At 43.6% G+C, this 14400-nt stretch overlaps 1 protein-coding gene across 14 annotated transcripts in view; it reads right to left on the reverse strand.

Annotated features, from left to right (window-relative positions):
• Window positions 1-14400, reverse strand: part of NBEA (neurobeachin) — an 834265-nt gene that overhangs the window by 431146 nt on the left and 388719 nt on the right. For all 14 annotated transcript variants that reach the window (XM_034758618.1, XM_034758629.1, XM_034758620.1 and 11 more), the window contains one exon: window positions 9161-9288. In XM_034758618.1, coding sequence (XP_034614509.1) covers window positions 9161-9288 — 128 coding nt within the window. The remainder of the gene's footprint in view (window positions 1-9160; window positions 9289-14400) is intronic.

The following is a 14400-nucleotide window of genomic DNA, read 5'->3' on the forward strand; positions in this document are numbered from 1 at the left end:
GCAGGTAAACAAACCGGCCCAGCCCACCAGGGGGCTTACCCTGGCAAGCCGTGTGCCAAAAGTTGCCAATCCCTGAACTAGCAGTATATCGTAAAGACACTGGGCGTTCTTCTATAACTATCCTGTAGCAGGTGCTCAGAGAAAATTGCACTGTGGCTAAAATAAGCAGAGGTTTCTGCTATGACAGTTTTCAGTTCCTGCGTATCCAAAGATCTGTGAACTGTCAAATAGTGTTTTCTGCCAAATAGAGTGGAAATTGTAAAGTCCTGAATCTTGATTCTGTTGAATGGCAAGCATGCACATATGCGGATTTTTACTGCCTCTTTAACCTTTCATCATTCTCTGATCCAGATTTATGGCAAATTTGTAATACAGTATTTCTTCATATCTATTTGACTTGTCAAAATGTCCTTTTGTAAGAAACATTTCATGTTCTAGTAGCCTTTTAAGTGGTATGACTGTATAGAGGGAGGCTGTTTCAATAACACCTCTTTTGGTAATCTCAATTAGGGAAAGAATTTTGCATAACTGATATTTATGAAATTCCAGCAGGCTGTACACAACACTTTAAGCTAATTCATCAGCAACTTGTTTCTGTTTCAGAAGGGGCTGTAAAATGTGCACAGTAGGATTCCAGTCTGCAGTGATATTTTCTGTTTGGAGCTTTTTAAGGGACTTTTTTTTGGTCTTGTGTAATAAACACCTGCTGATTTTCATGTGGTTGGAACCAAATCCTGCAAATTCCATTTTTTATTACAAAAACTCATGAAATACCACATGAAAGCAATGTGCAAAACATTCCACATGTGTAAAGCCACCCTCATCAAATGCTCTAATAATATTCAGTTGTTCAATGCATTGTTAGTGACACTGAACACTCTTCAGAAGTTCAGAAGAAAGTCACTTATCTGTACCTCAAATTTTTGTTCCAATTTTTAGCCATATGAGACTTGTTAAAAGTCTTTCACAGACAATAGTGTTGTTTTGCTGGGATTTTGTTGCAAGTGTTTTATAGTAGATTCAGAAGATAAAGGAAAACAATAAGCAGTGAGATAAGTAAATAACTGTTTGGTTGTGCAAGTCAATGGTGAAATATACAATTCTCCCTGACCAGCTTCTAGGTACCTTAACAGCTGAAAATTGTCCAGGCCAATATATTTTGGGAATTTAAAAATATTGTTCTGAGGGTCTATGAACTGAAGGAGTGCCCAGAATTGGGCTCTGGTTGCTTTTTGCTACAGAAAATGGCATAAGGCATAATCTCCATCTCGTCAGGTATTTTAGAGTGAAAGTTCTGTTATGAGTTCTGACAAAGCATTTTCTCTCCCCCTTTCAAGATGGTCCCTAACTGGGCTCTTTGAACTCTGTGAACAGTGACCAGTGCAAGTTTTGTGGAGAAAACAAAAAGATGACACACACTGCTGATTGCCTGGCCTGCTGGAGTGTTATTAGCAAAATAATTTGATTAGCTGAAAGAAATAGTTCCTGGGCGTGTGAAATCAAATTAGGAGTCTGAATGTGGCAGAAGGGGGAGAGAGAAAGAACAGTGTGCAGCAGAGGAGAGCTGGGGGCTAACAAGGAGATAGTCAGCTTGATAGCATCTATGCTCCAGACCACAGGAATGACAACAAAAAAAAAAGCCTTGAAAAATCTCAGAGAGAAAGATGGAGAGAAATTTTGAGCACACAGGACTTACCAGTTTTTCAGCAAAGTGTACCAAGGAATTCCCAGATTGTCACAGTCTATTGGCAGAAATTGCTAACTATGTATATGCAACCACAAAAGCTACAAGTCATGCAGGTTTTAGACCTGGAAATGGAACAAACTGCACAGGTAGCATCAATAAGTTTTCTCCTAGTGATAGGAGAGGGCAAAGTGTTCATGCTGATTCTTTTAACTCCATCAGCTGCTATGGATACCTCTGATCACAATGTGCTGCCATATTTGAGGAGCGGATGGTACTGCTGCTCGTTACTGGCTAAATTCCTTTCTTTGGTCCCAAAGGATTGTTTTGGGCAACTGCTCCAAGAATTCTCCTATGCAGGGTTCCACATGAATCTTATTGTCTCATCTCTTGTGCAATATGTACACAAGGCCATTTGATAGGTTAATGAGGAGGCATGGGCTGTGCTGCCATCAGTATGATATTCTCTGTTTCATCTAATTTGAATGGTGCAGTGGAATGTATAACAGTATTTGTAAGAAAATGACCCTTGGAGAAGGACTACCTGGTTGAGGCTCCATTCAGACAAGACTGAGGTAATTATGATTAGGAAATCAGAAGGATTGGTAAAGATTATATTCGTACCCCTCACTGGAGGAGTGAAAGCACCATATGTGACAAAGGATAACAATTTAGGAGTCTTGTTAGATCCTAGGACACTCCAGTGTAGCTATACTGAAGAGTGCTTTTTTTTTTTGCATCTGTGCCCAGGAAGGAGGGTTTATATCCGGGGCGGGCAAACTTTTTGGCCTGAGGGCTGCATCGGGTTTCATAAATTGTATGGAGGGCCGGTTAGGGGAGGGGGTTGAGGGCCGGTTAGGGGAGGGGGTTGTGGCCCGGCCCCCACCTGCTATCTGCCCCCCTGCCCCGGACTCCTGCCCCATCCAACTCCTCCTGTTCCCTGAAGGCCCCCCCGGGAACCCTGCCCCATCCACACACCCCCGCTCCCTGTCCCCGACCACCCCTGGACCCCCAGTGCCCCATCCAACCCCTCCTCTCATTCCTGACAGCCCCCCCCGGACCCCTGCCCCATCCAGCTACCCCTTCTCCCTGTCCCCTGACTGCCCCCAGAACCCCTGCCCCTGACTGCCCCCTACCGCCCCATTCAACCCCCCCTCCTTCCTGACTGCCCCATCCACACCCCCGCCCCCTGACCACCACCCTGAACTCCCCTGCCCTCTATCCAACCCCCCCCCCACTCCCTGCCCCCTTACTGTGCTGCCTGGAGCACCGGTGGCTAGTGGCGCTACAGCTGGGCCTTGCCGCTGCAGCCGCCACCACACAGCACAGAGACCGGGTCAATCCCGGCTCTGCAGCTGCGCTGCCCCAGGAGCTCATAGTCCTGCTGGCCAGAGTATTGAGCCTGTGGCAGAGCAAGTGAGCTGAGGCGGCGGGGGAGAGGGGACAGCGGGGGAGGGGCTGGGGCTAGCCACCAGGGCCAGGAGTTCGGGCGCTGGGCAGGACGGTCCCGCGGGCCACAGGCCGTAGTTTGCTCACCTCTGGTGTATATACTTTTCTTTTCAATACAGACCATTTTAGAGTTATTCAAACCACTGTCACCTCAAGGCTAGACTATTGTAATGAACTTTATCTGGGTTGCATCTGGAGACCATCTGGAAACTGAAGACATCACACTATGTGTCTGCCCAACTGTTAAACAGAGCTTCACAATGAAAGCTCCGAATCCCTGACTTCTGTTATCTGGCTGTATTGGGGTTGATTCTAAGCTGTTGGTTTTAAACTTTGTAACTCGTTGCATAAGGTGGCACTAGCCAACATGTCTGACAGGCCTGAGTTTGTAAGTTGGGTGGCATTGATCTGGCTTGTGGTGTCAATTGTTCAATGTAAATTGAATTTGACATAATCAATTAGTAGCACTAAAATAGTAGGCATACACGTCCCCGTGCAAGGTAGAGCTATCTCCAAGAATAGTTTTAACCTACATAGTGGTTTAAGAAATCAATGAATCACATCAAGATTCAAACAGTAAGAAGTGCAAGACACTAGGAGAAAAAAGTTTATTGGGAAGAGAGACAAAAAGGGAAAAAGTACTACTTTACAAAGCATGCAGAAAATCAGTATATCAATAAACACCTCCTTCATCCCCAGTCAGCAACTACACAAAGTCCTTGTGACACCAGTGGCCTTACCAGCACATGTATGAACAACTAAACGTTGTGAGATCTCTGCTTGTTTCTGGCTCAGTCCTGACCACAGCAGCCAGTTCCTCATATCTCTTCTCAAAACGTAAACCACATTGTACTTATTATCTGAGCATGGACTGGAACTGTGCTTCAAGTTATTAACTGAGGGAAATCCTATGGTCTGTGTTAGACAGGTGGTCAGACCAGACCATCAGTGGTCCCTTCTGGTTTTATAATCTATAAATCTATAAATTTAAGACATATATGACAGCATGGTGTAGTATACAGGTTTTTATCATCCAGAGTTTGAGATTGCTGCATTAACCAAGAAACCATGAATGACTTATGCAGGTCTTCTCAAAAGGGTGCCAATAAAACTTTTATTGAACCACATCAGATATTATGCACACATCTCATACAGAAATTTTTTTGGAATTGGAAGTAGAACGGTGCAGGTCATGGAGGGAGAGAACAATTATAACTAATATTTTAGAAAGCTCTAACCATAACCTAAAGTAGCCTAATATTGTGAACTTATGGTTTGATATCTCATGATCTATCAGGGATAAAATGGATGCCATGTATCAATGAATAGGTATCAATGAATATGTACTGAACACTGTACTGTGACATTATTTGATGAGGTAAGGAACACACATTTATAGCACAGATTTTTTTTTTCTTTTAAGCGGGGAGAGTATAAGGGGAGAGTTTTTAATTTGAAAGTAGTGACTGTTTGAAGTTGCTCAAAGATTTGGAATGTTAGATGCTGTTTCAGCAGGTATATATTAATAAACAGAGTGCTAGGTAAAGTGGGTTATAAATGCACCCATGACTCTGTAATTTATTACATGGATTTCAACAACTGTGCAATTACAAATAAAACCCAGACACATAGAAGAGCCTAGATCCATCAGGGCTGAGGGCCAACATCTTCTATTGGCATCAATGATAACTGATGGTGTTCAGCACCTCACAGAATTAAGCTGTTGGTAGCTATGGTAGATGCTTTAGAACCATGCAAAAAATAAAACAAACAAAACAAACTAGGCATGCAGATTTTGAAAGACAGCAAGAACAGGAATTAAATATTTATGCTTCAAACTTGAGTAATTAAAAGGAAATATGTTTTACAACATACAATAAACAGATTTATGTTGATCAATTTGAAAAAGAGGCAGCAACTTCAAATGAGATGAAATGAAGTTTATTTACTACTTTGTAATCTTGTTATAATTAAAATCTTTAAACATATAAAACAATAGATCAAATTCTTACAAAGAGAACAGACAAGCTAATTGTCGTTTGCCAATAAAAGATTCAACTTACATTATCAAGACACTACACAAGAATTCTGTGCACTATCACCCTAGGAAGCATTCCATTGGTATACTCCACTCAATAGAGTCAGTGGAGATGCACTTCGAAGGGGCAAGGAGATGATAATCTTTTTAATAAAGAAAAGCTAGGAAATTATTCTGAATAGAATTTTTTCCATTTATATAATTACTCTGATTGATCAATGCTTAGGTATCAAGATGATAAGCACTATATACATATCCAAGATAGACAAATTAACTCCTAAGCACGTTTATTATATCTAACACTACAATAAACAAGTAGTTTCTTTTTCCTTTATAAGTACCATTGAGTGTGCCTAAAGACAGCTTGCTTGTCAAAAGCCATTATTTTTATTATCTTCATACCTTAAAGAGGAAATAGTACTCCTTGATCAACAACTATTAAGTAGACAAGAAATACCTTTTTGCATTGAGTGGAACATTTTCAAACATTGGTGCCTACAAACGAGGCACCCAAATAACTGGCCCCACTTCAACAGGAGTTATGAGTTCTAAGCATATGTGAAAATGAGGTTACTTATGTAGGTGTTAGCATATAATTTAGTTGCTTAACTTTGGATGTCCAATTTTGAAAATTTTGGACTGCCCAGGTAAAAACTCATCGCAAAAGGGAAATAAATGAACAATGTATAGATGTGAATATTATATGGATTAGATATGCAACATTAAGTTACAGGACATGATTAATTATCTTCCCTTGGGTGAAAAGAATGATTATCCAATGTGGAAGAATTATTTTTGCTGCCATTCCATTAATACATACGGGTAACAGACACTCTTGGATTAAGAAACTTTTGTTCCATCTACTTTTCAGACCTTTCTAGTAAGTCTGAATAATTATCTATATCAACAGCAATTTCTTTCTGCTGAATATAATTGCATATTTTGATTAAAGCTTTGAAAATTAGAAGAGACCAGCCTTAAGTGCACTAGAGAAATAATAAGTAAATCAAACGGTGTAAGGGAAGGAGTTTAAAATATAATGCAATAGGTCAAAAATGATATTCTCTTTGTTTTAATGAGATGAATATACTCCTGTTCAGCTAAGACACTACCAAGTGTAGATTCAAAATTTGGTCTCACGTAAAATTGTAAAAAACTTCTAGTAAAAGTTTACGGGGTTCTAAACATCTATTTATTAAAAACTCCACTCTTTTGTTATAAAAACACAAAAGCCTCAGAAGATAATAGCTGTTGTGTCGAACTATAAAATGTTTTGCTTTATTTCTTTACAGGCAAACAGACAATAGATGAAACACAAAGCAACACATATTCTCTTTCCCAGAGCTTTGTTAATATCATTAATGATGCTGATGTACAGTTGTGACAACCAAAATGTGAACCTTTATCTTACTGCAGAAAGATCTATCGCCATGAGATCACATTAAAAAACTGCTCTTTACTGCAACAAGGTATATGTAATGACAAGATAAAGTTGCACTTTGTGTGTGTTGTAAAGTATTATAGAGAAAATTCCCATGAGTGCTGCCACTGATTCAGTTGCATTGCTGGGAGCCTAACTGTGGTCAGGACTCCTGTGGCTTCTGACATTTAAATCTCTGTCACTTGCCAGAAGCTGCTGGAATTCATGCTGAGGCTCCCACCATTGCTGGCACCACTACAGCTAAACCAGTGCTAGTACCTGTAGGAATTTGTCTTAAGAAAGGACCTAAATGAAACTAAGCCAAGCTGGTTTGCACTCTGTAAGAAAGAGTGAAACCAAACAATATCTGTCAAATATCTGCTATGAACTATGATTTTCGTTTTACTGATTTTAAGAGGTTAATTCAAATAACGTTGTAACCAAAGTTGCAAAGATGTGCCACCAGTAATTTCACTGAAATAAGGTATCTAAGACAGGAACCCAGTGAAGCAGCTTACAATCCCTGCAAATTACTGGGAAAATTCCTGGCCAGTAGCTTTACATGTATTTAAGTCAAATCAGTAGTTTCCTTTCACAATTGTAAAACTATGAGACAATAGAAAATATTGGAACCCATGTGGGGAATTATTGCATTCAAATGGCTTTCCTTGTGTTACAGAGTAACTAGACAAATGACCGCACTGCACCTTTCAGAGGGGAGAAGGTTGTCTGACTGGCCAAGGGAAAGGAAACAGTGTTCTAGGGCTGTGGGGGAGGGGGAAAAGTGAGAACTGCTGCAAAAGTAGGGAATGGGTCAGACTGGCGATGGTGACTCATCCTCTGGGACTAGAAGGGTTGAAAAGGGGTAAGCCCAATCCAGAGAAGCCCTCTTCCACAGAGCAGGTGAGGCAGCACCCACCCCCTGCCCCCTTTAGGTGGCAAAGTACCAGGTTTGGTTAGGACCTGCTGGGCATTGCGCTAGTTGCCCCTTTATAGGGGGGCTGGGAAGAAATTTTTCCTTCACCACCAGATTGGTGGAGTTGGTGGGGTTTTCACCTTCCCCACCCTGGGTTCAGGGAGGCATTATTAATGTGAGGCATGAAGGGAGTTAAGCTATATGTTGCAACTCATTATGTAACTGTGGGGCAGATGTCCAGTGCAGAAACTCCATAGGGAAGTGTATAGTGACCAGATAAACGGCTTGGTAAAGGACTTAAAAAGGACTTAAAGAGTGTGTGTGTGTTCGGGGCTCCTATGAATGAATGGTATGGCAGGGAGCCAACTTCCCTTTCTTATAGTCCACCTTACTCCTCCTATGAGGGAAGGGCAATGGTAAGGTCCCAGCAATGGGTTGGCTGGGGGACCTGGATTAAAAAAAGAGGGGGGAGGAGGGCTGACAGAAGCCCCCTGGATAGTTATTGAATGAATATGGGGTTACCTGCACTGTATAACTGTTATTTGCTGGGTAGTCCCAAACATCTAATAATAAAGTTGCAGCCTGATTGAAATCATATCAAGTGTTTCCTGTCCTTTTTTCGGCATAGCCGGACAACAAACATAAGGCCAATTGCCCAACAGCCAGAATCATCAGATTCAAATACATTGAGCATTAAGGATAGAAGAAGGGCATGTGGTGGCTGGCTCTGGGAAGTGGGGAAATTATGTATTAGTATTTGGGTGGTATGTGTGCAGGAGAGAAGGAGTTTGGCTGGAGAATTTGAACACCAATTTATGTTTTTCACAATAGCCCTTATGTAGATTGTTATATGTATAAACTTGCTGCTTTGCATGAATATCTTTGTTCATTGCAAACAGTAACTATTTGCATATTGTGAATAAAAATAGTGTAGGAAGTCTATTCATTTGTCTTCCCAACACTTTATGACCACTAGGAAATCAAGACAATATGTAAATATGAACTAAAAGCCTTTTAAAAGGTTCTGAGAATGTTCCATTCAAAAATAATTACACTTCAACCCTCCCCACCCCAGACCATATTGCAAAATATGTAAAATAAGGTAACAATTTGCCTATGGAAATCCATCTGTACACGATGGGGAGTAAGAAGGGTTACTTATCATGGAATCTTCCACTTCTATCTCCATACATTATCTATCTTAGCATACAGTCTCCTTCCTTTTTCTCCCCGGTTCAATTATTTTAATCTGCTCTCTCATTTTTCTAGTCTCTTAAAAATCAGACTGTGTGACTTACAGTACTCATAATATTTGAAAGTTAATATATAGAAATTAAAGTTAATTATGTTGCGTTTGTTTGGAAGCCAGGATGAACAGCTTGTGCATGTACCCAGGGTGCCACTTACAAAACAAATTAAGAAACTGAGAATAAAAGTAGTCAATTTTCATGAATCAACAGGCATTACTCAAATAGAAAATAAGTTACAGGAAATGAAACTATATCTACCTAAATTTCTTAATGCACCACTAAATAGTTATATAACTTCCTCTGAAAAGGAAAGATTAATTCACAACTCACATGCATATAGCATTTTATGCCTTATGCACAGAGTAATAGCCAAAATATTAGTAATTTAATAATGGTTCAGTACCTTCAATCAGCAGTTCTTGTCCATGACTGCCCAACAGTGTACGGGACAAGAAAGGGGCGAAGTCTACAAAAATTTCACGCAGGAGTGGGGCCACTTTTTCTAAAGCTCTTTCAAGCTTTGCAGTGATGCTGTAGAAAAGAAAGCATGTGAATTGAAGGCAAATAAATATCAGCAATTAAATGATATCACATTATGTCTATTTACTAATTAAGGCTGTAAGTATCAGTGTGTCTTCTGATAATGGAATGACTGTGATTTGATTAACAATACAGTGTTTAAAAAGCATTATTTAAGTTAGTAAAGAAATTATAACACTCGTGTCCAGCTCAGGAAAATGACTGTCTCACTAACTTAGCAGGACTTATAAATCAATACAAAATAGAAAGCATTTTATTCTCATTTTTAAGGGAGGATGAGAGAACCCCAGGCATCAAAATACAAGTCCTCTTCATCTATCATCTCAACTAACGATGTATGTTTGTTGTGCTTAAAAAAACCCCACAAAAACAAAAACAGACCCTGATTTTACTACAAAAACTTTTAAGTACAGAAAATTCAATTAAAAGGTGAAAATACTACAGCATGGAAAATATCCAACTTTTAAGTGTTCTCATTGTATGCAATTTTTTCCCAAATGAACTTTCACATCCATGAGGCAAGGACTCTCAATACTGAAATAGCCAAACTGGATGTGCCTGGTTTCACTAGAACTTAATTGTCCCCTTTATATCACCTTCCATAATGAAGAGTCTAATATAATTTGTCTTTGTTGTAATGTTTGTCCTGCTTTTGTATTATACAAGTGAACAGAGTATCAATAACTGAATTTTAAATATCTCTAAAATATGCACGAATGTGCACTGGCAGTTGCTCTGCAGCAGCAACTTTGCATTCTCAGTATTTCATAATTTTTCTCAACTTCAGAAGCATGAAGAGGAGAATTTTCAATGGTTAAGACCACCTCATACAAACATTCTTGCTTTCTTGATAAACTTTCAGACAACAAAGTCTAGCTTTGAGATGTTAGGCAAAATGGACCAAGTAATAGGGATGGGAGTCAGGAGACCTGGATTCTACTCATTGGCTTTGCCACTTACTAGCTGTGTAATCTTGGGTAAGTCATATCACCTCTCTGCACCTCAGTTTTCAGACTCTCCCTTTCTCTGGCTTGTCTATTTAGATGGTAAGCCTTCTGGAGCAGGGACTATTTCTCAATATCTGTTTGTACACAACCTACCATTGTGGGGGCTTCTAGGTGCTACCCTAATATAAATATTAAGTAATAATCCTCTCTCTAGAGCAGTGGTTCCCAAACTGTGGAATGTGCCCTCATAGAAGGAACATTTGGGGGGCACACAGCAGGGCCCAGGCCAGCCCCCACGGGGGGCAGTGAGGGAGCACCACCCAGCCCAGCTCTGCCCTCAGCCACAGCTCCACTCCATCCCCAGCCAAGTTCTGCCGTCATTCCCTCTCCCCTCCCAGCCAGCTCTGTCTCTAGCCCCAGATTCCCCCCCCCCATTACCCAGTTCTGTCCCCAGCTCCACCTTCAGAGCAAGCTCCTCTACTGAACCAACTTTGCAGTTATGGAGGGCATGGACAGAATCCATTACTGGTAAGTGGGGCACAACAGGAAAAGTTTGGGCACCACTGATCTAGAGTTCCAAGTTTATCAGATGCTATTAAATACTCAACATGTGCTATTCCATCGTGACTTGTAGTTATTGTAGTCCCTTGGGCTTCCCATGCATGTAACTCCCCTCCCAATCAGTGGCTTGACAAGCTACTTCCTTCTCCTCTTTCAAATCTGTACTAAAGATTCAAAGTATTTTGTGTTTCCCACAGCAGATGAATCATTAGTTTAAAAACACAACAGGAAACTAGGTTTTTCCTCTTTTGGGCCTTTAGTAGTCTCTCTTTGGACTGCATGCCATTGGGGGCAAAAACCATCTTCTTTTTGCTTCTTTTACAGCACTGAGAACATTATTGTTCTTAATTATTTAAGTGCTGACATTTTAAGTAGGAAGAAACTAAAATTATTGATGATACCTGGAATGATGAATTCTGAGTTTTCAAAGGCATCCACTACATATAGAACAATATATAAATAAAGTTCATATGAAAGCCTTTAACTTATAATAAATAATATAAAACAGATGACGTTAATACAGATCAGAAGCTCTCTTCCAACAACTCAAAATCATTTTGATTCTTTTCTTGCAGTGCATTGCACTGCTGTTTGTACTAGCTGAAATTCAGATACTGGATTTGAAGAACTCTCCAGTTGCTGCTAGAAATAAGGAAACAAAAACAGAACAGTGCTGTAACAGGGTGCTGGCTTAAGAGGCACTGAACCAGCCCCTGTTAGCTCAGAACCTGCTAGCAGAGCTCCTATCAAGGAGAACTGGCTGGAGAGGGCAGGGTGTGGCTCATTAAAGAAGCCTGAGAGCAATCACCTGGGAGCCTGCTGAGAGGAAGGCCTATAAAGCTAGCAGGAAGGAAGTAGGTGGGGAGGAACAGGAAAGTGAGGAGTGAAGGCCTGTTGCTCCCAGCTGCTGTAAGAGCAAGCTGTTCCCTAAGGGGCTACCTGACTGGTATTGAATTGTATATAGCTGTATATACGTGGTGGTGGGAAAAGACTAGGAAATAAAAGGGCACTGGTGTTTGAAAGAGTTGTCTCTGGCTAATTTGTACAGCGAGCCAGGAAGCGTTCGTCTATACGTGGCGGCTTGTCTGGGATCCACTGAAGCCAGCGAGCATGGTTGGTGGCCTGGCAATGGAGGAGACGCCGAAATGGCTCATAGAGCAGCAAAAACAAACCCAGCAAGCCCTGCAGACTTCCCAGCAGGCACACCAAGCAGAAAGACAGGCTGCTCTGGCCTGGCAGGCCGAGCAGCAGAAAAGCCTCCAGGACTTCATCCGGGAGCAAAGCAATGTCCATGGGCAGCTCCTGCAAAGGCTGGTGAGTCCTGGGGCAGGGGAGGGTTCCCGGCCACCAGGCTGGGGACTCCGTAAAATGAGCCCGGCGGATGACCCGGACGCCTTCCTAGGAACTTTCGAGAGGATAGCCGCGGGGGCCAGATGGGACAGGACAACCTGGGCCCTCTGACTAGCCCCTTATTTGACTGGCGAGGCGCAAACGGCCTATATGGCTTTGGGGGAAGAGGCTGCCCAGAACTATGAGGCAGTGAGAGCAGCCATTTTGGACTGAGTAGGCTTATCAGCGGAAAGGTACAGGCAGAAGCTCCGGTTGGCCCAGTGGACGTCTGCTGTGTGACCACGGGCATTCACCCAGAGGTTAAAGGACTGGGCCACAGGCTGGTTGAGGCCTGACACGCGTACAATGGAGGAGATAATGGACTCCCTGATATTGGAGCAGTTCTTGCAAAGCCTCCCGGAGACGTTGTGCACCTGGGTGAGGAGACACCAGCCAGGCACCGTTGAAGAGGCTGTCCAGGTAACTGAGGAGTATATAGAGGCTGAGAGACCCCAGGGGGAGGACCGGCAATGGAAAGACAGGGAACTGGGGCAGAAGCCCGTGGACTCCTTCCCCGGGAGAGGCAAGGAGAAAAAAGAGGAGCCCCAAGAAGCACCCGAGAGGCCTGCCCGCCTAACGTGCTGGTGGTGTGGGAAGCCGGGGCACGTTAAACAAGACTGCCTGGACATGGAATGTGGCTGGGCGGACTTTTGTGCTTGGACTGAATGGGCGGGACGGAAGCAGAGGCTGGGGGTGTCTACTGTGCCTGTGAAAGTGGGGCGGAGACCCCAAAACGGCTGTGGTCAATACCACCCCGAGTTGCACGCTGGTGCGAAAGGCGCTGGTTAAGTCATATTGGCTCACGCTGGGGGGAAGAATGACCCTTGGGTATGTACATGGGGACAGGAAGTCCTGCCTGGTAGCCCAGGTATCCCTAGAAATGAAGGGTTGCTTCGGGTGGAAGCGGGTAGGGGTCCTGGAGAAACTACCGTGTCCAGTAGCGTTAGGCCAGGACTGGGCCCCACTACCGGGCACGAAACAATGGGGTACCCCGCGGGGGGGGGACCCCTGGAGAATGAGGACCCCAGGGCGGGAGGATGGGCCCTGTCCTGAGAACCAAGACAAAACTCCTAGACAACGAAGTCCAGAGCGGGGAGACCCGCGGGAAGCACATATGGGGGAGCTGGTCGGTCTGGACTCCACCAGAGAAGGAAGGGGTATGGGGGAACACCCCCGATCCCACTCTCTGCGGAAGAAGCCCCAGATGTACTGGGACGAAGAGGGAAACTGAGGCATGGAAGGTCCTGCCCGGCGGTGGGATGAATGTTGATCTCCCCCCCCACCCCCTCGGAGGGGCAGGAGAGCCCCGAGCCGCAAGGAGAGCCGGGGGAAACTGAGGAGTGGGAGGTCCCGCTAGAAGTTGAAAGAAACCCCGATCCCCGGCCAGACACACAGGGGGAGCTGGGGATAGGGGGCTTGCCACACTGCGATTGATGTGACAACCTGCGGGCGGAAACAGAAATGGGGGCGGGGCCACCACTCCTGGAGAAATGCTCCTTCTGTGGGAGAGGGATGGAGAAACCATCTGGGGTGCTGGCTGGGAAGGACCCAGCTGGGAGCGGGAAGGGCTCTCCGAAAGAGCCTCCTTTGGGGGGAATGGCGGAAGGGCCGAGGGGCCAAAGGGGGTTCAGGAGTGCCATTCTTAAGGGGGAGGGTGTGTAACATGGGTGCTGGCTTAAGAGGCACTGAACCAGCCCCTGTTAACTCAGAACCTGCTAGCAGAGCTCCCATCAAGGAGAACTGGCTGGAGAGGGCAGGGTGTGGCTCATTAAAGAAGCCTGAGAGTAATCACCTGGGAGCCTGCTGAGAGGAAGGCCTATAAAGCTAGCAGGAAGGAAGTAGGCGGGGAGGAACAGGAAATGAGGAGTGAAGGCCTGTTGCTCCCAGCTGCTGTAAGAGCAAGCTGTTCCCTAAGGGGCTGCCTGACTGGTATTGAATTGTATATATGTGGTGGTGGGAAAAGACTGGGAAACAAAAGGGCACTGGTGTTTGAAAGAGTCGTCTCCGGCCAATTTGTACAGCGAGCCAGGAAGCGCTCGACTACAAGTGCAAAACCCACCAATTTGTATTTATTTGTTTCACTGGAGATATGTTCACAACTCCTGAGTTTGGAGTTCACTTCACCTTGAACATGTCAAGTGAAATTTGAGTGTACCAAGCTGAGGTTTGCAAGTTTTGAAATGTATATGAACTCTTGTGATCTATC

Source organism: Trachemys scripta, chromosome 1 (genome assembly GCF_013100865.1).
Source record: "Trachemys scripta elegans isolate TJP31775 chromosome 1, CAS_Tse_1.0, whole genome shotgun sequence".
NCBI lineage: Eukaryota > Metazoa > Chordata > Testudines > Emydidae > Trachemys > Trachemys scripta.